Raw genomic sequence first — 22,990 nt, forward strand, 5'->3', positions numbered from 1 at the left:
TCTTTAACATTTCTGTTTGTTGCTGCACAGAATGAATAAAGGTTTCTTCCCGGCGGATGACAGTATTATTTTGAAAGTCCTACCGGAAGTGCCGTCCTGAAGTGTAGGTGCCGGTGGACTGAGGAGGCGGGGACAGAGGCGGTCTCGGGAGCTCAGGGGGTCTCAGAGCCCCTACTGGTTTTCAAGAGGTTCAGACGGTGTGAGGGGAGTCCGGAACCTGGAGGTCTGAAGAGTGTCTGGACTCTGGAGGTTTCGCTTGGTCTGAAGTCCTGGTCCCAGGTTTTCAGAACCTTTTCTTGTAGTTTTTCATCAGAGGATCCGGATCATGTTGGAGCTTCAGCTCGCGGTGCTGCTCGGTGAGTCTGAGCCCAAAATACATAAATTTCATAAAGTTTAACAGATTTTTTTCTCTTTGTCCATCAGAATGCATCGAAATAAAGTTTTCAAGTCAAACTTTCCATTTCAGAGGAAACAGTTTGATTCACCTTCACTTCAGTTTTAACTTTATTTCACATTAAAAAAAAAAAAGAAAGAAAGAAAGAAAGAAAGAAAAAATCAGAGAATTCGGATTTGAGATTTTCAGGAACAGAAAATCAATCAGAATCTGTTTGTGTGATCGATTAACTGTTGGAGTCATTTATTGATCTGAACTCTCACCTGATGAAACAACACGTTCAGATCAAACGGAGGTTTTTCAGTTTCATCGTGAAAATGCTGAACAGACAGAAATCAGCTGATTCACGAAAACAATCTGAATCAACAAACTGAGAAACTTCTGCTGATTTCTCTGTAAACTGAGATCTGCGATCAGACCTGAAGCTCAGCGAACTTAAAGAGATTTCACATGAAAGTGTTTGATCCTTTGATGAGTTCACGGATGAAATCTGATCTGAGATCAGCCTGTTTGATGTGTGATTAAATCAGTTCAGGACAAGCTGAAGCTGAAATTAAAGACAACAAAGCATCACGTGATCACATGAAGCAGAGCCTTTTCTTCATCCATCAATCTGTCGATCATTGATTGATTAGAGAAATAAAGAAAACTTTTTTTTGTCCAAACCTCCAGCTGTGCAGATTTTCTGTTGGCTGATTTTTCAGATGATGTTCGATTTGCTCTTCAACACGTTTAAAATCTTCGTCCGTCTCTTTGAACTCTGCAGCTTCATGTTTGGTAAATCTGACCACAGATCAGATGTTCTGATTTCTGAACTGTTTGACAGAATCGAAGGTAAATCAGAGAAAAGTAGAAAATGTCCAATGGACCGTCCTTTAGGAGAGGACAGGAGACAGTGTTGACCCATAATTCCTCACAGCAGCAACACGTGACATCACACGTCCAAACGCCTTCGCCACACGAGTCCACGTTCTAAACAGAACCGTGGAGAACTTCAGTCTTCGTGAGTTTTTCGGTCTCGTCCACTCGTCAGTCCAGATTCTCGTCCGTCTCATGACGCCGCGGCCTCGTTTCTTATTGTTCTCGTCGTCTTTTCCTAAAGTCTAAAGTCTCCTTCATGTCTTTCTTTGACCTCATGACCTTTTCCAGGAGAAGTTTACAGGAAACGACGTTTTGACTATTTGGAACCTCAGACTTTCACAATAAGAGCCTCTGCTTTCAGCTCTGCAGGTGTTTACCTGCGCTCAGGAGGGCGGGGCCTCTGTGGGCGGGGCCCTGGATGATTTCAGCCTCCCAGAACTCAGTGACGTGTGCACAGAGGGCAGCTGTTACCCAGCAACAGGAGACCTTCTGATTGGCCGAGCCCACCAGCTCTCATCCACCTCCACCTGCGGACTGAGCCGACCCGAGCCGTTCTGCATCGTGAGCCACCTGCAGGTAAATGAACACCTGCTGACCAGGAACACGACGACGTCTGTCGCAGTTTATCAGCCGCGATTTCATGTTTCACTTCAGTTTGTTCAGACTGAAGCTGAAGACGTTTCAGCCTGTTTTCATCCAGAGTTCAGATGGTTTCAGCAAAGTTTAGAGACGAAAAGTGTTTGGTTAAAGTGTGTGTGTGTGTGTGTGTGTGTGTGTGTGAGAGAGAGCGCGTGTGTGTTGCAGTCTGCACTGTTTCCTGTGTAAAATCGCCTCCCTATAAGGAGACATGGAGCTCTGACAGCAGACAGATGTTTGTCCGGATGCTTCTGTGGAGAAAACACAGACGCTTCAAACTGAATGAGGACGCAGAGCCGACCGAGCTCAGTGACGAGTGTTCGGGTCAGCCAGCCGATGGCGGAGCTGTGAGTCCGGCTCAGCGCGCCGTCCAAAAACAGACTGCTGGACCGTAAAAGTCCACCATGATGGATTTTATGCAAATGTTTGGCAAACTGTGGCTGTGGGTATGCAGCAATGTGCGGCCGAGATTCTGTTTTAAATGAACCAGATTGGTCGACAGGCATGGCCATCAACCAGTAGACTCCGCAAGGGGCGGGGCTTAGCAGGAAAATAGCTGTAACCATTTGTGTGTGTCATAAATCTGTCTTCGCGTCTTCGGCCGTGATATGCTAACCAAAGCATTTTGAGCCCCGCCCACAGGGGGCGCCAAAAACACGCACGTCAAATCCCCGTGGACAGACTTCACCAGTTCAGGTGTGCGCGCTCCAGAGTCAGGTATTAACCTAAACCTGAAGTGCTGTGTCGACTGGTGCGAGTGGGCAGAGCCTCCCTGATGGCCTGAACACACAGAAGGTAAAGGTCTAATAAAAAGCTTCCTGCTGCTCGTGATGCAGCTGCGAACGTCACAGTTATTACAGCTGAACGCGTTCAGAGTCACTTCCTGATCAGCATCATCAGACTGTGGCTCTCAGTCAGTGAAGTCAGTGTTTATGACAAACGGCAGGAACAGTCGAGCTTTAAAAGGTTGAACCGTCTTTAGTTCAACAAGTCTCGAGTTCCTGCTGAAAGCAGGAGGCGAATCAAAGACTCGACTGGTTTACAAAAAGCCTTAATTTGTGTGAAAGAGTCTGCGGTGGTCTTATCTCCACTGAGCGAGCAGAGAAGAATCTGAGGAATCCGGCTCAGCATTAACCCTTCGCTGCCCTCCGTCTGTCTCCCTTCGACCAGGAGGAGAAGAAGTGTTTCGTGTGCGACTCGGCGGACCCGTACGACGAGCTCACGGATCAGGCCGGCGGCCATCGCATCGAGAACGTCGTCACCACGTTCGCTCCCAACAGACTGAAGACCTGGTGGCAGTCCGAGAACGGTGAGAACGAGCACACGGTCAGAGGTCAGAGGTCAGCAGAGGTGAGCTGCTCCTCTGACCTCAGTCAGTCGTGTTGTTACAGGTTCAGGACTCACAGCTGGAAACAGTCTGACTAACTGAAGTATTTGTACTTAAGTGTTAATTAAGTGTAATTATGTTGCTTTGGTGGCTTCAAACTGAGCAAAGCCAAAGTCTTCCCGGAGGGAGGGGCTTTTAAGGATGACTCAAACACGAGTGCATTATGAAGGATGAGTCAGAATCAGCGCACCTGAAAAGGTGTTCGGTGCCTGACCTGTCAGAGTGGCTAAAACGTTCAATTTCACTCAGCTTTTTAAAGTTTTTCGACGTCAAACAGTGACACCGAAGTGTTTGAATTCATCCGTCGTTAAAACGTTTGGGCAGTTTTCACAGACTCACTCTCTAAATTTCTGTCTTAGTTACAGTCTTTTCAGCGTTTAGGAGCTGTTGAACCGTTCAGCGACATTTTCCTTTTCCTTTGTTAATGTTTATTGTATTTGCACACATCATGAGCTCAGCGGTGCAGACACACAGTGGTCCTAGCATTGAGCCCTGTGGTCCTCCCATTTTGTTTTTGTTTACCTGCACACACTGACGGCCACTGAGGTAGATTTATCCATTTTTGGGAATTAACAGACAGGTTGTAGAGTGCCAGTTTAAGTAGTATTCGATGGTTTGTACTCATGTTGTACTGATGTTCTGTTGTGTAACGTACTGCTCCAGTTAGTCGATATCCAGGAGATTGATCATATATTGGTCTGAACTGGTGTTCTGCTGTCTGCAGGACTGGAGAACGTCACCATCCAGCTGAACCTGGAGGCCGAGTTTCACTTCACTCACCTCATCATGACCTTCAAGGTGAGTTCTACTCAGATCACATGACTACAGGCGTGACCTCGGTGAGCAGATGGTGAGACGGTCTTCAGGTAGAAGACCAGACGTTCAGAGGCCAGCTAAACAAAGAAACACTGGTTTCCGATTGGTCAGAGTCCTGTGACAACACGTTCAGTTCGGCCCCTCTCTGAAGTCACGTCCTGTTTATATTTGCCGTCCGCCATTTTATCTGAGTGTCTAAATATATAGTGTGGATGACATATTCAATCCCACAATGCAATGCTTCGCATGTTGTAGACGTGGAAATCACAGCTGTCAGTGCTGATGATTAGCGAGTGTCTGAAACTGAACCAATGATTCAGACACAACCGCCGACTTCTCAGAGGAGGCTGCTGTCATGATGCTGCCTGGGAGGTCCGGCACACACACACACACACACACACACACACACACACACACACACACACACACACACACACACACTCAGAGGCCTTGCATCAGACTAATAAACAGATTCTTCACTGACCGATGTTGTTTGTAGTTTATCATTAGCGTCAGAATCACATAAACACATTAAAGCGCAGTGAAGATGATTGTGGAAGTCGTTCAGATACAAACAGCAGAGTCAAACTGGTTCAGACTGGAAATACCGTTGATTAACCTCCACAGCGCGAAGGTGGACTAATGAAACCAGTCGCTTAAAATCAATAAACTCAGTCAATAAAATCAATCCATGATTTCTCAGGTTGTTATCGGATGAGGTGATTCCACCTCCAGCAGACATCAGCTGGTCTGTCCTCTTCAGTGCTCAGTGTGTAAAAGGTTCTACAGGATGTGGATCAGGGTCTGCTGGTTCGGCTCTAACAGGAAGTTCAGACTTTCAGATTAAAGCTGTTTCATTGTTTAACCTGCAGAGCTGATCGGTGCTGTTTAAAGTGTCACAGCGAGCTGTTCAGACGTTCTGAGTCTGCTCTGATGGTCGCTGGGATCAGCAGAACCGTCGATGATGTTTCAGGTTTTCTAACGTCGTTCTCTCCCCTCAGACGTTTCGACCCGCTGCCATGGTGATCGAGCGGTCGGCTGATTTCGGGAAGACGTGGCAGGTTTATCGTTACTTCGCCTACGACTGCGAGACTTCTTTCCCGTCTGTTTCTCAAGGTCCAATGCAGAAGGTCGATGATGTCATCTGTGACTCGCGCTACTCCGACATCGAGCCATCGACTGAAGGAGAGGTACTGCAGTACTCCGACTGTAGACGTCTTTAGATGGAGCTCTTCTGGTCTGCTCGACCGCCTAAAGCTCTTAAGCTAGCCTGGTAACGTCTTGGCTCAATGATGGCGGAACACACCTGGTGAGGTGTCGCTGTGATGTCATTGTGATTGATGAAAGTCGAATAATTGGCTGAAATCTCGTTGTTTTCCAGGTGATTTTCAGAGTTCTGGACCCAGCGTTCAAGATCGACGATCCCTACAGCCCCAGAATCCAGAGTAGGTTTCCTCACATCGGCCGATGACTGTCAGCGTTATTGATCTGTCACTGATCACCTGCTATTGACCTTTTGTTCAGACATGTTGAAGATCACCAACCTGCGGGTGAAGTTCACCAAACTGCACACGCTCGGGGACAACCTGCTGGACTCTCGTATGGAGATCAAGGAGAAGTATTACTACGCCGTCTACGACATGGTGGTCCGAGGAAACTGCTTCTGCTACGGACACGCCTCCGAGTGTGCCCCCATCCAGGGAGCGGGGCAGACCAGGGAGGGCATGGTGAGTCCTGCAGGGACAGGGAGGATCTGAAGGGGGCAGGGTCGGTCCTGAAGGGGACCAGGTGAGTCCTGGAGGGACAGGGAGGGTCTGAAGGGGGCAGGGTCGGTCCTGAAGGGGACCAGGTGAATCCTGGAGGGACAGGGAGGATCTGAAGGGGGCAGGGTCGGTCCTGAAGGGGACCAGGTGAGTCCTGGAGGGACAGGGAGGATCTGAAGGGGGCAGGGTCGGTCCTGAAGGGGACCAGGTGAGTCCTGGAGGGACAGGGAGGATCTGAAGGGGGCAGGGTCGGTCCTGAAGGGGACCAGGTGAGTCCTGCAGGGACAGGGAGGGTCTGAAGGGGGCAGGGTCGGTCCTGAAGGGGACCAGGTGAGTCCTGCAGGGACAGGGAGGGTCTGAAGGGGGCAGGGTCGGTCCTGAAGGGGACCAGGTGAGTCCTGCAGGGAGCTGGCAGCCTGTAGTGGATCAGTGGTGGATCTTCCTGAAGGGAACAGTCCCATTTTGAATGTGAACGAACCAACGAGTCTGTTTGCTGAGAATGTTAACGAGCTGCAGACGATGATTCACTCGTTCATCATTCAGTTCACATCTGTTGTCTTTTCATTAATATTGTATTGACTCAGGAAACAGGAGGAATGTCGGCGCTTTGATGCAGTTTTTATTGCACCAGTTTCACATTAACTTCTTCCAGTTACTGACTTTATAAAACCTGTTTGGACTGATTCTGATAGAAAACATCAGTTTTTAATCAACTTTCCTCTGACGACAGTTTTCAGTTCATCACAACATTCAAACACAGTAAAACCTTTGTTAAAGTTGGATCCTGATGTCAGTATGATCAGTATCTTTTGATGGATGTTTCAGCTGATTGGAGCTGCAGGTTGAGTCACTGATTGATCAGTTATGTGCTGATCACATGTATTTATGAGCGTTTGTGTGTTGTGTGTCTTCAGGTTCACGGTCACTGCATGTGTAACCACAACACTAAAGGTCTGAACTGTGAGCAGTGTCAGGACTTCCACCACGACCTGCCCTGGAGACCAGCTGAGGGACGCAACACCAACGCCTGCAAGAGTGAGTCCGTGCTGGTCTCTGCTGGTTTCAGCTGGCCTCTGTTGGTTTATACTGGTTTGTACTGGTCTCTACTGAGCTCTACTGCTGTCTGCTGGTCTCTTCTGGCAGATGACCAGTACAAACTCAGTCTCTGCTGTCTGCTGGTGGACTGGGACTAGTTTTAAAGTTTTGATAGCAGTGCTAACCTGATACCTGAGGTTCAGCCGCGTTTCCACCAAACTCTTTCAGTATAGTTCCCTTGAAACCAGTAGCTAACCAGCACCAACATGCAGCTAAACCATAGATCTGCTTAAATGTAGGTGGGGTTGTCACCGTGTCTTCGGGGCGAGACCTCTTCAGGTTGTCTGGCAGTTTGGACACATCAGACGAGACTTTTCTTGTTGAAGCTGCAGCTTTATTCGCTGGCACACTGTGACCTGTTCTGTCCATTAACCTTTTCTTCTGCTGCGCTCACGTTCACCATCACTTTCATCACTTTTCTGCTCAATGACGCTCACTACGCAAGTTATACACTGAGATATGCAACAAGAACACGGTGGAGGACACTGAATGCCTCGTGCTCTTTCTTCTCAGTATGTGGTTTTTATCACACCGAGCAGATGAGCTTTGTTTGAGAACAGGCCTCAGGCAGTAAGACACCACTGTGTAAATTACAGGAGAGATGGGAAATCCTACATCAGAGCGCAGACGACGCTGAGTCTCTGACCAATCAGCGGTCGGCAGTGTTTCTAGCTCCACCTTTAAGTGATCAGTGTTCCCGGTACCTGAAAAGACGAGTAAACAGGACAGAATGAGGTTCTGATGGTGTCGTTAAATATGTAACAGTCTGATGTGTAATCAATAATCAATCATCCTGACTTTGATCTGAAACAGCTGCTGCAGTCTGTGACTGAATGAATTGAACTCGGCTGCATCTCTTCTCTCTCTCTGTGGCGTCTGCAGAGTGTAACTGTAACCAGCACTCGGACTCGTGTCACTTCGACATGGCCGTGTTCGTGGCTTCGGGAAACGTCAGCGGAGGCGTTTGTGACGACTGTCAACACAACACGGCCGGACACAACTGTGAGCAGTGCAAACCGTTTTACTACCAGCATCCAGAGAGAGACGTCAGGGACCCCAACATCTGCCAGAGTGAGTCCAGAACCGGGGTCTGATCTGTGCTTTAAAATGAAACGCTGTGCTCAAGCTCGAAGGATTCAGTGGGAACCAATGGGCTTAGAGCTGTGATCCACTGACAGCAAATCAGGTTTGATTTGAGTCTGAACAAGGAAAGATTTTTATGACGATTAAAAAATAGTATCTTAAAGTTCTTCATCTGTCCTCAATATTTAATAGACATGGACGTTTTCTTGTCTTAAGTGATGAAGAAAGCACCTGGACAGCACCTCTACACTGTAAAACATGCTGATTTTAACTCACCTCTACACTGTAAAACATGCTGATTTTAACTCACCTCTACACTGTAAAACATGTTAGTTTTAACTCACCACTACACTGTAAAACATGTTGGTTTTAACTCACCTCTACACTGTAAAACATGTTGGTTTCAGCTCACCTCTACACTGTAAAACATGTTGGCTTCAGCTCACCTCTACACTGTAAAACATGCTGATTTTAACTCACCTCTACACTGTAAAACATGTTGGTTTCAGCTCACCTCTACACTGTAAAACATGCTGATTTTAACTCACCTCTACACTGTAAAACATGTTGGTTTTTAACTCACCTCTACACTGTAAAACGTGGTTTTAACTCACCCAAAGACACGCATTAAGTTCCAGGACAGACAGACAGTTTGTTGTTCAGACTGTTCCTGGATCAGTCTGGACTTCCTGTCATCATCCTGTAGGAGTGACTTTACTGAACCTGGAGTCTCAGTTGAAACCAGTTTCCTGTCTGCAGCTGATGGTCCAGACTGAACGAATCTGTCTTCACTGATCCTCTGCGGTGAAATCTTCATCCTCACAGTGAATTTTGTCCCCTGTGTGTTTCCGTAGTGTGTAACTGTGACCCCCTGGGCTCTCTGAATGGAGGAATGTGTGACGGGATGACGGACGTTCGGGCCGGGCTGATCGCCGGTCAGTGTCGCTGTAAAGTCAATGTGGAGGGTGAGCGCTGCGAGCGCTGCAAAGAGGCGCACTACGGGCTGAGCGACGAGCCCGAAGGATGCAAGGGTACGAAATCACACACAACACCATATCTACACCTACACAACAGCAAAGACGATGTCACAGCACATACAGCACACACACACATACGCTCACGCTGTGACTGTGTGTGTCACCGTGTTCAGCATGTACCTGCAGCCCCGTGGGAACACTTCCTGGAGGAAACCCCTGCGACAGCGAAACAGGAAGCTGCTTCTGCAAACGTCTGGTGACCGGACGAGACTGTGACCAGTGTGTGGTGAGAAGACACGTTAAAATACGTCTGCACAGTCTGAATCCCAAACAAACAGCCAATGACATCAGACCAGGAGTTCATCCAACCAGTCAGCTCACAGCCCTGAATCCTCAGCGAGTCAGGCTGGAGTGAGACAAATGTAAACAGCAGAAAAAATGTGTGTGTGTGTGTGTGTGTGTGTGTGTGTGTGTGTGTGGTAACCAGGTCACATGGTATGTATGTAAGTCAGATTAGTGCAGACAGACTGTAACTGAGTGTGTGAAGGAAAAGCTGCAGCTGTGAATGTGTGGGAGGTCTTTGTGTGTTTATTGTGTGTGTTTCTGTGTTTATTGTGTGTTTAGGAGATGAAAGCCTGAATGACTTCCTCTCACAGCCTTAAAACAGGTTCTTACAAACAGAAACAAGCTGGGAGGTCAGAAAATGACTTAATGACACGTCTCTGACATCTGCTCTGTGTGTGTGTGTGTGTGTGTGTGTGTGTGTGTGTGTGTGTGTGTGTGTGTGTGTTCTCAGGCTGAACACTGGGGTCTCAGTAATGACATGGATGGCTGCAGACCATGTGACTGTGACCTAGGAGGAGCCATCAACAACCAGTGAGTTCAAAGCAGTGCTAGCGGCTAACGGCTAACTGCCCTCTGTGTGTTTGTGTGTCGTCTCGCGGCAGAGTTGATTCTGTTTGTGGAGGTTTCTGATCACAAATCAATCCACTGCTTCTGTTCAGGAATTCAGCCAACCAGCTTCTCTGTGAGGAAAAGCCAACAACAGTCCTTCCTCCCACACATGGTCATGTTTAGAGTGCGGGGAGGAGAGGGCTTCGTCATTCATTCATTCATTCATTCAGAGAGAAAGAGGGCCAAGAAGGGGCTCAGAGAGTCAGTGTGCTGCATGCAGCTCTACAGTTAAATATGATTTTGCCCATTTTAAATAGTAATAAAAATAGAAAATCAATACTTGGCAGACAAATAAATCAACGTCTGAATGTGGCAATGATGGGGCTCATTGTCAGACATTATCAGAGAGAGTAGTTGTGAGAATCTGTGTGAAGAAAAAGAAATTTAAGCAGCTTCTAGTTCTTCGTTTCACAGAACAAACCAGGAAGGAGCTGCAGCTGCGAATCACATGACAGGAAGATAAACATGAATTAACATAATTCAAAGGGATGTGATGGATGTGTGAAGCATACTGAGACCTTAACTGCTAACAGCTAACAAACAAACAACAAACCGCTAACAAAGAGCAAGCAAACAGGCAACAAACAGCTAACAAACAGCTAACAGCTAACAAAGAGCTAACAGCCAACAAAGAGCTAACAAACAGCTAGCAAAGAGCTAACAGCCAACAAAGAGCTAACAAACAGCTAGCAAAGAGCTAACAGCCAACAAAGAGCTAACAAACACCTAGCAAAGCGCAAACAAGCAGCTGTTTGATCTGCTTCAGTTTTTTTCTCACATTTTCCACTTCCTGTCTTCCTGCAGGTGTGATCAGGTGAGCGGTCAGTGCATCTGCAGAGATCACATGTTCGGTCGTCGCTGCGATCAGGTCGAATCCGGATTCTACTTCATCGCTCTGGATCACTACACGTATGAGGCTGAGGACGCCAAGTTTGGACCTGTGAGTCACCTTTGTAACCTCTGACCCTTGACCTTTTATCACATGTGAGCTCGCCAAAGGTCGTTTGATCAGTCTTCATGTCTTCATGTCTTGGTTCTTTAGGGAGTAACAGTTGTCCCGAGGCCCCACCCTCTGGACCGTAGTCCCACCTGGACAGGCATCGGTCTGGTCAACGTCCCAGAGGGGGCCTTCCTGGAGTTCTCTGTGGACAACATCCCCCACTCCATGGAGTACGACATCCTCATCCGTTACGAACCTCAGGTCAGACCTGTCAACCCTCCTATATTTTAGCCCTGAGTTAGAACACTTCCCGTAAGTTTCCCCTATTTTGCTCAAAGTTTGTGTAAATATGTCACCAAATGAAAGGAGGCTTACTTTTACTTTCTTTTTACTAAAGAAAAATGAAAGAAGAAAAACACACAGAAGAGGCTTAAAGTTGAAACTATGAAACCTTTCATGTGTCTGTTGGTCCTGCAGCTGCCTGACCAATGGGAGGAGGTTCTGATGACAGTGATGAGACCTGGACCTATCAGAGCGGACAGTCGCTGTGTCAACACTGTGCCCGACGACGACAACCAGATGATCTCACTTCACCCCGGCTCACGGTAACGTTCAGGAGCCAACGCAGTTTCCAAAAAAAACCTTTCTACGTGACAGATTTCATTTGTTCGTGAGCCACTGTGGCAGCAGTACTCGTGGTAGAACCGGTTCAGCGCTGTGGTTTCCAATCCTCTAGTTTCTGAAGTGGAACTCAGTAAGCAGTATGTAAGCTCAGTGACAGCCAGACTTTTTGGTGCAGTTAAACTCACTTTTCTTTGGGGATTGTGAGAGATGCCTGTGAGTGAAGAGTTTTTCTTGTTTCCTGTCTGTCCCCTCAGGTATGTGGTTCTTCCCAGATCGGTTTGTTTTGAATCTGGTCTGAACTACACAGTCCGCCTCAGTCTGCCACTGTACTCGGCCCTCAGCGACGTCCAGTCTCCATACACACTCATTGACTCGGTGAGGAAACACTGAAAACAAAGCAACACTAATTTACAGTTTAATTATTTACATTATTGATTAATCTGCAGATTATTTTCTCTTTCAGTAGATGAATCATTAAATCTATCAAATGTCAGATAATAGAGAAATAATGCTCATCATATTTTCTGAGTCCACAGTGACGTCTTTAAACATCTTGTTTTGTCCAAAGCTCAAATATATTCAGTTTACTGTGATCCAAAACAGAAAATACTCCCAATGGAAGAGCTGAAAAATGACTGAAATGATTCATGGTTATCAAAAAAGTTGCTGACAAATATTCTGCTCATCGATTCATGGATTCATTGTTGCTGTCCGGGCTCTGACCTCGTTACTCCCCCAGAGGGGTGATGATAACTTTCCCTCTAAAACCACATTAGATACTGATGCCGGCCTTGACGCTGGACAGAGGTCGGCGAGTGACGATAGCAATTTGAGTTTACTCTGTTGCTCAATCATGTGACGTCACGTGACATCAACACAATAAATGGAAACTGCTCTCTCTAAAGACGCCTGCGGGCAGTGAGCTCTCAATCACTCTGATGCTTTTCTTCTGCCTCAGATCGTGTTGATGCCTCACTGCAAGAATCTGGAGATCTTCACGGCCTCAGAGGGAGGCGACTCCGGCGGGGGAAGGGGATGGGAAACATTCCAACGTTATCGTTGTCTGGAGAACAGCCAGAGTGTCATCAAGTCGCCGATGACCGACATCTGCAAAAACTTCATCTTCAGCATCTCCGCCATGCTGCACCAGGGAGCCAAAGGTACAGCGGTCCACCTTAAATCTGACTACAACATTTACAACATTTGAAGTCGTGCTTGTGTCACCAGATGAACGTCGGCCCAGAATTTTCTCTGAAGTCCGAACAAAATTCTGGAGGATTTGATGAATCTGACTTGAATCACTCGTATGAACACAGCTGACAGAGAAAACTTACAGGAGAAGAAGGTGGAGATGCTCGGAAAGAATTTCTCTGTTCTGCTGCTCAACTCTGACCTTTGACCTCTGTGGATTGAGAACAGAGAGGAGGTTTAATAAAACCTGGTTCTGTTCCACACACTGAGGATCAGATCAGTGGGTTTTGTTTGTTTGATTAAAATATCGTAGAGTGAATTGACTGAATGAAGCAGGTCAGAGCTCCGATTGGTTTGACAGCTTCAGTTACTCTTCAGATTCCTTCCCATCCAGTGAAAAGCTTGTATCTCCTGCTGTGTTGATTTTGAATCTTTGTGCTGAACTGAGGGATGAAGAGTTCTCAATAAACTCTTAAAAAAAGACTCTCGGATCAGCTGAAAATGCATCGTCACAAAGCTGAAAAAAGCCTGTTTTTCTGAGCTCGTCAAACTTTTTGGAGATACGTGGTTCTCACAGGACGGCCACTGAGTTATCTTTCACTCAGATGCTCTCCCTCTTTCTGTCCTGTTGTTATTGACGTTTCTCATCGATGTCTCTGTCTCGCTGATCCTCTTCCTCCGGAACAAGACTCGACTGGTTTCTGCTTCTTCACATTCCTTAAACGTCCTCAGACCTTCTGGCTCATATATCTGTCATCAACACTCTCCCAGACAGGATCTGTGGAGAATGTATTGTTTTTGTGTACTGTTGAAGGTTGCTGGTGGTCTAAAATGTCTCCTGTGTTGGACTCCATTTCCCAGAATGCAGGTGTGACCCTCAGGGCTCCCTCAGCACCGTGTGCGACCCCACCGGCGGTCAGTGTCAGTGTCGCCCCAACGTAGTCGGCAGGAACTGTGACAGATGTGCTCCGACCACGTTCCAGTTCGGACCCAACGGCTGCAAAGGTCAGAACCCTGATCAGTCTGTAATCAATACATCTTAATAAGTCTAATTTGTAAGAGGACCAAGTGACAGTTCAGGTCCCTGCAGTCATGAACAGCCGTATTCTTGTGTTCGCAGAGTGTACGTGCAACCCTCAGGGCTCACAGAACTTGTTCTGCGATCAGCTGACCGGTCAGTGTGACTGTTTTCCGGGAGCGTACGGGAGGCAGTGCGATCGCTGTCTGCCGGGTCACTGGGGCTTCCCCACCTGCAGACCCTGCTCCTGCAACGGACATGCTGATGAGTGCGACCCCGACACCGGACGCTGTATTAACTGCAGGGACCACACCAGCGGACACACCTGTGACAGGTGAGTTACACCTGTGATATAACATGAACTGTGACAGGTGATATATACCAGTATGACAGCCTGGCTCTTAAGGGCATCACCAAGAGATGGACAAACCATTTTCAAAGGTTAAACAACAGCATTTGTTAAGCAAACATCAACTGAAGCTAAGACGTAGCATTAGCTTGGCTGATGCTTTTGTCCACATCGACTCAACTCAAGTTCCTTTGAACTGACAACCAGCTGCAGAGGTCTGGGGACCAGCTGCAGAGGTCTGGGGACCAGTTGCAGAGGTCTTAGGACCAGTTGCAGAGGTCTGGGGACCAGCTGCAGAGGTCTGGGGACCAGTTGCAGAGGTCTGGGGACTAGCTGCAGAGGTCTTAGGACCAGTTGCAGAGGTCTTAGGACCAGTTGCAGAGGTCTTAGGACCAGTTGCAGAGGTCTGAGGACCAGTTGCAGAGGTCTGGGGACCAGTTGCAGAGGTCTGAGGACCAGTTGCAGAGGTCTTAGGACTAGCTGCAGAGGTCTGAGGACCAGTTGCAGAGGTCTTAGGACCAGTTGCAGAGGTCTTAGGACCAGTTGCAGAGGTCTGGGGACCAGTTGCAGAGGTCTGGGGACTAGCTGCAGAGGTCTGAGGACCAGTTGCAGAGGTCTTAGGACTAGCTGCAGAGGTCTGAGGACCAGTTGCAGAGGTCTTAGGACCAGTTGCAGAGATCTTAGGACCAGTTGCAGAGGTCTGAGGACCAGTTGCAGAGGTCTGAGAACAGTATGTCACACCTGTGATGATGCTATAACAGTGAAGAAACTTTCCCTCAGTTTCTTTTCACCAATCATTTGAATCATTAAATCGACGTCTGCCCATCACTTCCTCTCTAACCCTAACCTCTGTTCAGGTGTCTGGAAGGCTACTATGGCGACCCAGTGCTGGGGTCAGGTGACCACTGTCGTCCCTGCATGTGTCCCGACGGCCCTGGCAGCCTGCGGCAGTTTGCTGGAAGCTGTTATCGTGGCGCTGACTCTCAGCAGGCCGTCTGTGTCTGCAGCAGCGGATATAAAGGTAAAAACTTTATTAACATCCAGCCACATACAGACAAAGATTCCACTTTGTCCACGAGTTTATGTCCTGATGAAGAAGTTTGTCATAAAAGTCAAACAGATGTGAGAATAAAGACACTCGGAGGGAATAATTACAGTCTGAGCTCAGTTTGAGCTCCTCAGCAGGATAAACTGCACTGCAGACAAACAAGCTTTTAATCTAAAGAGAATGAGCTGTGTGATTGGGTGTGATGTAAACAGATGCTGAGGGCAGGAATGTGATGCGACTCTGTTATTAACACAGGAAATGACACGTTGAGCCTGGAATCAGCTGACGGACGCACCAATCACACACTCTCTCCTTTTGTTTCCACTTCAAACCTCCAGCTGTCGCAAAACATCCTGCTGAGACGCTTAACGATCTGCTGAGTTTATTACTGTACTTACCTGTATAAACCTGCAGGGTGACATCACTGGCTTCTGATTGGCTGTCAGCTTTAAATATTGAAACGACACTTCAGCAAAGCTCCAGGTCTAAAATAGCGTCAGCGAGAGGAAGAGTGTCGGGAGTTCACTGACGTCTGATGAAAACGGTTTACATTTTGTCCGTGACTCCGCCTCCTTCTTCCTGCAGGTGGCCGCTGTGACGAGTGCTCACCTGGTTACTATGGAAACCCAGGGGAAGTGGGCGGGCAGTGTCGGCCCTGTCAGTGCAACAACAACATCGACATGCTGGACCCGGAGTCGTGCGACGCCCGGACCGGCGAGTGTGTGCGCTGTCTTTACCACACCGAGGGCGCCGCCTGCCAGAGCTGCAGGCTGGGTTACTACGGCAACGCCACGCAGCAGGACTGCAGGAGTGAGTACGCTGGATTTAACTGGGTTACCAAGGCAACCAGTGGCGACCAGTAGACAGATGATTTGAAAACTAACAAAATTTTTTCATCCAAACTTTATTGAATTATTGACAGAATATTTACAAAATCTGCAATAAATCTTCACGTCATTAAAATTGTGACAAAATCTTTTAAAGTCTGAAGTCTTGACGGACTCTCAGTTCAACCCTCGATGAATCCTGATGATGTGTCGTTCGTGTCCTCAGAGTGCGTCTGTAACCAGCTGGGCAGCGACCCGTCCAGCTGTCCGTCGTCCGGCGGCTGTCAGTGCGACCGCAGCAGCGGTCAGTGTCACTGCCTCCCCAACGTCATCGGTCAACACTGCGATCGCTGCGCGCCCGACACGTGGAACATGGCGAGCGGCCGCGGCTGCCAGGCCTGTGGCTGCGACCCCAAACACTCCGACGGGGCGTCCTGCAACGAGGTGACGAGCTCATCACACTTCAAAATGGAAGTCGATGTTTTTAAATCGCATAAATCAGTCCATCGACTCCTGGTTCATGTTGACGATTTCTCTGCTTCTTTCTCGTCCACAGATCAGCGGTCAGTGTTCCTGTCATCCCGGCTTCGGAGGAAGAACGTGCAGCGAGTGCAAAGAGCTGTTCTGGGGAGACCCCGAGGTCAAATGTCACGGTACGTTCACTTCAGACCTCCTGCTGGAACGTCGTCAGTCAAACAGACGTGCTTTTAAAAAGAAACAGCAGCGTCAGATTTATGGTTGATCGGTTAGTTTCACTTTTCTTTGACGGAGACGCTTCGTGTGAACAGGACAGAACCTGAAGTCTCAGTTTCCCCTGAATGTGAAGGACTCAGCCAGAGTCCAGATCTCAGTCCAGATCTGAGGCTCTGTAACGTGGGAGCATTCCTGCATCCTCTGCTGTGACCTGCTGTGACTGATATTAAGTCCAGATGTTCTCTGAACCTCCCAAGTATACCCGGAATCAACAAAGGGGGGCTGGGGGTCCAAAGGGGGTTGAACATGAAAAGAAACATGGAGAGAAGGAAGGGACAGAAAAGAAATGAGGAAGAAATAAAGTGAGAAAGAAAAATAAAAGGGACTCTTTGGGCCCCCCGCGGTGCTCTGAACACCTTCAGGTCATCATGAACCGTCCCGGTCTCCTTCCTGCTCCTCAGAGGATCTCCACATTGTGACGCTTCCTGTTTGTCGGGACGAGCTCTGCACGTTTCTCTGCTGCTTCCTTTCTTTCTCACTCAATCAAAGCAAAACCTCAGGCTGCCTCAGGTTTGTTGTTTCTGCAGCTGGAAGCAGCTTCAGCGATGTTTGATTCAAACCAGATGTTTAAGGCGCACACACACACACACACACACACACACACACACACACACACACACGCCCATGAATCTTCTCAGCACATGTTTTGTTGAACAGTGAGTCAGACAGTTTGTCTCTGACGCTTCCTGTGAAATGTTTTTACACTAAATTAAAGTTTAAACATTTTTATCTAAATAGATTGTGAAAGATGAACTGTGAGTGTGTGTGTGTGTGTGTGTGTGTGTGTGTGTGTGTGTGTGTGTGTGTGTGTGTGTGTGTGTGTGTGTGTGTGGAGGATGAAGCCTTTAATTAAACCCAACAACAGATCTGGGTCACGTTGTATTTGTGTCTCTTTTGTTCATCAGATCAGATGAAGAGACGGAAATGAGACACATCTGGAAACAAAGGATGACTTTCTGTTTGTCTCTGTCTCTGTCTGTCTCTGTCTCCATCTGTCTCTGTCTGTTTCCATCTGTCTCTGTCTGTCTCTGTCTCTGTCTGTCTCTGTCTGTCTCTGTCTCTGTCTGTCTCTGTCTCTGTCTGTCTCCATCTGTCTCTGTCTGTCTCTGTCTGTCTTTGTCTGTCTCCATCTGTCTCTGTCTCCATCTGTCTCTCTAACCGTCGGTGTGTTTCTGTCTCAGCATGTGACTGCGACCCTCGCGGCATCTCCGAGCAGCAGTGCAACAAAGCCAGCGGCCACTGCGTCTGTGTGGAGGGCGTCTCCGGTCCACGTTGTGACGTCTGCGCTCGCGGCTTCTCCGGCACCTTCCCCGACTGCCAGCGCTGCCACCAGTGCTTCGCCGAGTGGGACCAAGTCATCGGTCAGCTGACCAATCAGACGCATCGCCTCGTCAACAAGGTCAACACCATTAAAGCCAGCGGAGTCAGCGGACCGTACAGGAAGTCCATCGACAGCATGGAGAAGAGCATCTCCGATATCCGCGTCATCCTGAACGAGAACCCGGCCTCACAACCGCTGAGCGAGATCCAGGAGCTACTGCAACAGGCCAGGTGAGACTAACTTTAATCTGAGTCTAAACCTGCAGCAACAGGCCAGGTGAGACTAACTTTAATCTGAGTCTAAACCTGCAGCAACAGGCCAGGTGAGACTAACTTTAATCTGAGTCTAAACCTGCAGCAACAGGCCAGGTGAGACTAACTTTAATCTGAGTCTGAACCTGCAGCAACAGGCCAGGTGAGATTAACTTAAATCTGCAGATTAAAGCAGCTCAGATTAATTTTAACTGTGACCTCTGACCTGTGTGTGTGTGTGTTTCCCTCAGTGACCTGATGGGGGCCCTGAGCCAGATGTTGAACCACACCGAGCAGAGTCTGGTCCAGGTGAAAGGCTCGGACTCCGCGGCAGAAACAAAACTGGACTCTGTGATGGCGGACGCTCAGAAACTGGAGCGGACGGTTCAGGAGCTGCTCGATCAGGTCGAGTTCATCAAGAACTCTGACATCAGAGGTGAGAAAGGTTAAAGGTCAAACGTCTGTGAGGGGGCAGAGTGCTGCTGCCTCTTCAAGTTGTGGGTTTGGTGGGAGGGGACACAGGTGGACGGTCTGTGCAGATCCTGCTGACTGCAGCTTGAACACTGCCTGAAAATCGTGCCTCTGCTGCCCTCCAGTGGTTTAACTTGTCACCTGACCTCGGCGATGTTCTGGACAGGACAGTGTGTCAGTTGTTCATGGTGTCAGTGAACTTTGAGTCTCAGAGTGTGTTCAGTTGGACAGAGGACAGGATCAGCTGCGTCTGAGTGGGCTGTTTGAAAACTGTCCCTGGATCAGGTTCATCAAAGTTTGGGTTTTTCACCAAATGAAGTGAATGATATTGATCGTGAATGGTTTGTTTGGGTGCTGGACTCCAGTAGAAACTGAATAAAGTCCACTGTGGATCTCCCAACTGATTTGTCCTTCCCGTCTGCTGCCAGGGGCGACAGACAGCATCACTAAGTATTTCCTGCAGTCTGAGGCAGCCGAAGCTCGAGCGAACGCCTCCACCATTGACCCGGGCAGCCTCGTGGAAGCCTCTGGTGCTCTACGGCAACTCACAGAGGACAAGATGAACCAAACCAGAGAGGAGTTCCTGAGGAGACACACTGAGCATGCTCAGAGACTGGATGACCTGGCGGGAGAACTGCAGACTCTGGACCTATCAGAGATCAGCCACAAGGTGGGTTAGGGTTAGATTCAGTCGGAACTCCTTCAGTTTACAGCGTCCGTCTTTAAATTCTGGTCTCTCCTGGTTCTTTCAGACCTGTGGCAGTTCACCATCAGGTCAGGACTCGTGCTCGTCCTCTCCCTGTGGAGGTCTGGGATGTGTGGACTCTGAGGGGCAGGTCAGGTGTGGAGGTACAGGATGTGACGGTGTGGTGACCACAGCCAGCAACACCTGGAAAAAGGCCAAAGACTCTGAACAGGAAATCACAAGCGCCATGGAGGAAGTGGAGAAACTCTCCAAGATGGTGAGTCCGACGGGTCCTGGTCTGGGCTGGATTTGGTTCTGATGGGTCCTGCTTGAGCTGGCTCAGATTCAGGTGGATGTTCTGACCTGTGTTTTGTCTCCAGGTGTCAGAGGCCAAACTGAAAGCAGACGAGGCGAAGCAGAGCGCTCAGGACGTCCTGATGAAGACCAACAGAACCAAACAGAGAGTCGACCAGAGCAACGAGGAGCTGAGAAGTCTCATCAGGCAGATCAGAGACTTCCTCACACGTATGTCCTCACTTCCTGTTTAACACCACCTAACCCTAACCCTAAGAGAAGAATCAGAGGGACAATCCCCTTTATTCGTCACACAGATACATGCATCATGCCCACACACACGCCATGCACTGGTGAAATTTATCTTCCACCTTTAACCCATCCTGGTTGTCCTTCCTCCGCGGCAGACCAGGAGCGGTGGGCTGCCATCCAACCGGCGCCCGGGGACCCAGTTCCTTGTGTCACCATTGGTCAGGTGGTGATCTTCTTGCATGTTTTTAGTGGGGGTATATTTTATGGAGGATACCCCAAGTGAACACGGGGAGAACATGCAAACTCCACACAGAAAGGCCTTTTTCCTCAAGCAGCAGGCACCGAAGGCATGGTGGAGGACACACCCCCGGTGCCCGCAGCGAGAATCGAACCCGGGACCTTCTTGCTGTGAGGCGACAGTGTTGCCACCGTGGCAACCACCAACCACCACCACCAAACTTCATGTTGTTGATGTCTTGTCAGATAGTTATCTAAGTTTATTCAAGGCTCAAGACGTTCAGTTAAAATCAAGTGTTTGACCAAGAAGGGAAGTTCTTTCAAATGTCTGAAGAAGTGTGACGGATTAGAAAAGGTCATGTGATCAGACAGGGGAGAAACAAACCGCCTGTCTCCGTTGTTTCAGAGGACGCTGCAGACCTGGAGAGCATTGAACTTGTGGCTAACGAGGTTCTGGCCATGCAGATGCCCACCACGCCGGCTCAGCTTCAGAACCTGACCGATGAGATCCGTCAGAAGGTGGGAGAGCTGGGACACGTGGAGACCATCCTGCAGCAGAGCGCCGAAGACATCCAGAGAGCCGAGAACCTGCTGGACCAGGCCCGCAGAGCCAGGTGAGTCCTACCTGAGGAGCACGGTCCATTATTTCTCTTTCAAAACAAACATCTTTTCTGCTGGAACTCAAAGCCCAATTGGGCTTTAAGAAGGTTCTTCTCAACACGTTCTAATCTTTGGCTGACCTTTGTGACATTCTCCATTTTCTTCATATTTGGTCTTTCAAAGTTCTTAAAGTTTTTTTCTAACAGCTTGTAATAATCTGATGAAATGTGACTTCCTGCGTTTCTCAGTGAGGAGGCGGTGGATGTGAAGGACTCGGCGCAGAAGGTGAAGCAAGCTCTTAAAGAAGCTCAGAGAGCTCAGACCGCCGCCAGCAGCGCCATCCAGCAGGCAGCCGCTGACATCCGGAACACCAACAACCTGCTGTCCTCCGTCAGTACTGACCCGCGGATTCAAACGTGCACTTCACTGACGTCACAAACACGACGCTAACATCTCATCTGCCCGTGTTGCGTTCAGGTTGAGTCAGAGACGACAAATGCGGAGCTGAAGCTGAACAACGCCACCCAGAGGCTGCAGCGGCTCGAGCAGGACGTGACGGTGCTGAGAGACAAAGCTGCGAACGTCACTCTGAGCACAGAACGGACCAATCAGGACGCAGCGAGCATCGGGAAGATCGCAGAGGAGGTCAAGAAGGTGAGTTCACCTGTCAGACCGTCAATTAGTGAAGGACACTCACACACCTGCGGAGTCTGTTTCTCCTGGAGTGACTCTGACAAATATCATGAAATCAGTGTGTGTTAATGGTGTCGTGTGTGTTCAGGACCTGGACTCAGAGCTGAAAGATAAGTACGCCACAGTAGAGCAGCTGATTGGTCAGAAAGCAGGGGGCGTGACCGACGCGAAGAAGAGGGCGGAGTCATTGCAGCAGGAGGCCAAAGACCTGCTTCTGAACGCCAGCAGCAAACTGCAGCTGCTCAAAGGTGACATCACACTTCCTGCCTCCACCCTCAATGTTCTGATGTGATGTCACATCACCGCCATTACAGTTCCAGACTGTGTGAATGTAACGCGATCATGATCACGCAGTAGTAAAACGTGTTGTCTTTCAGATCTGGAGAAGTCTTACGAAGACAACCAGCGAACGCTGGAGGTAAAGGCGGAGCAGCTGGTGGAGCTGGAGGCCGCCGTGAAGGAGCTGCTGCAGGAGATCAGCCACAAGGTCACCGTCTACAGCACCTGTGTGTTCTAAGGTCAAAGGTCATATTCGGGGAGCCAAAGTGAGCGGAATTAAAGGAACATGACCCATATTTTAAAGCTCAATCTGACCCTTTGACCTTTCCTCAGCAGCCAATCAGAGGTGAGAACGCTGCCCTCTGACCTTCTATAAACTTCATTAACTCAATTTTTAAACCAAAAAAGAAAGAATTTAATTCCAAAATATCCACGTTTGCATAAAACCAAAGTTTTTTTTAACGACTGTGACAAAATACTGAATGTTTGGTTGAAATGAAACCTTTTAATTTGGGATATTTGAGGATTATTGACGACACATCAGCTTTTAAACTCTGCTGACACACAAAGGTGAAAGACATTAAGCAGATAATTAAATATGAAACGTTCAAGAACAGTTTGATCTTTCAAGAGTTGCAAAAGTCATCAAGTCCTTTAAAATTTGAGTTTGGAAGAAAAGTTGGAAGCAGCTGAAACGTTTGGTTCAATGAGAAAATCATTTTTTAATTGAATGAGAAGCTTCGTTAAACGTTTAGCTGCTGTAAAAGTTTCAAATTGGAGTTTTGAGTTTTAAAATCGCCTGAATGTGTTTGTGAATGTAATAAAATCAAACTGTCGATCGTTTGATTCCAGTGTCAAAGTTTAAAGTTATGAAACAGGGAATGTTTGAACCATGTGACTGCAACCTTTTTTTTTAGTTCTGTATGACCAAAACTTTAAACCCAAAAAGATTTTTAATAAAAGCCTCCAATCACAGAGTGCGTCGTCTGCCCTTTGGTGTCTTTAACAGCGGCTAACGTGTCTGTTATTTGTCTGTTTATGTCGATTTAATCAGTTAACCATCAGGGTTTTTCTGCCACTCAAACACCAACAGAGCCGAGTGACGTTCAGATTCAGAATAAAGTTGTTTTTTTTTCTTTTTTTGCCTCTTAAAGAATTTGAACATGTTTCAGAAAAAGGTGCTGAGTATCT

The 22,990-nt window shown here is 48.2% G+C and overlaps 1 protein-coding gene across 1 annotated transcript; it reads left to right on the top strand.

Moving 5' to 3' along the window:
• Positions 1 to 222: 222 nt before the first annotated feature.
• Positions 223 to 22,775, top strand: lamb1a (laminin, beta 1a). The gene is made up of 33 exons (XM_076733845.1): positions 223 to 356; positions 1,617 to 1,831; positions 3,062 to 3,200; positions 4,003 to 4,076; positions 5,096 to 5,284; positions 5,476 to 5,539; positions 5,619 to 5,821; positions 6,772 to 6,892; positions 7,835 to 8,023; positions 8,890 to 9,066; positions 9,186 to 9,298; positions 9,809 to 9,888; positions 10,771 to 10,906; positions 11,009 to 11,167; positions 11,384 to 11,511; positions 11,785 to 11,905; positions 12,489 to 12,690; positions 13,583 to 13,726; positions 13,842 to 14,073; positions 14,946 to 15,109; positions 15,722 to 15,946; positions 16,190 to 16,407; positions 16,520 to 16,616; positions 17,898 to 18,267; positions 18,540 to 18,724; positions 19,188 to 19,429; positions 19,512 to 19,721; positions 19,825 to 19,969; positions 20,634 to 20,841; positions 21,076 to 21,217; positions 21,305 to 21,481; positions 21,609 to 21,768; positions 21,898 to 22,775. The coding sequence occupies exons 1-33, from the start codon at positions 326 to 328 to the stop codon at positions 22,035 to 22,037; spliced, it is 5,400 nt and encodes a 1,799-aa protein (XP_076589960.1). The 5' UTR covers positions 223 to 325; the 3' UTR covers positions 22,038 to 22,775.
• Positions 22,776 to 22,990: the final 215 nt, after the last annotated feature.

The sequence above is a fragment of the Chaetodon auriga genome, chromosome 6 (assembly GCF_051107435.1).
Source record: "Chaetodon auriga isolate fChaAug3 chromosome 6, fChaAug3.hap1, whole genome shotgun sequence".
Lineage (NCBI taxonomy): Eukaryota > Metazoa > Chordata > Actinopteri > Chaetodontiformes > Chaetodontidae > Chaetodon > Chaetodon auriga.

Coding starts and splice junctions, on each gene's coding strand:
- lamb1a (XM_076733845.1), top strand. CDS start 326: ATGTTGGAGCTTCAGCTCGCGGTGCTGCTCG. Junction 15,110..15,721: donor CTGCAGCAGCGGATATAAAG/GTAAAAACTTTA, acceptor TTCTTCCTGCAG/GTGGCCGCTGTGACGAGTGC. Junction 16,617..17,897: donor CCCCGAGGTCAAATGTCACG/GTACGTTCACTT, acceptor TTTCTGTCTCAG/CATGTGACTGCGACCCTCGC.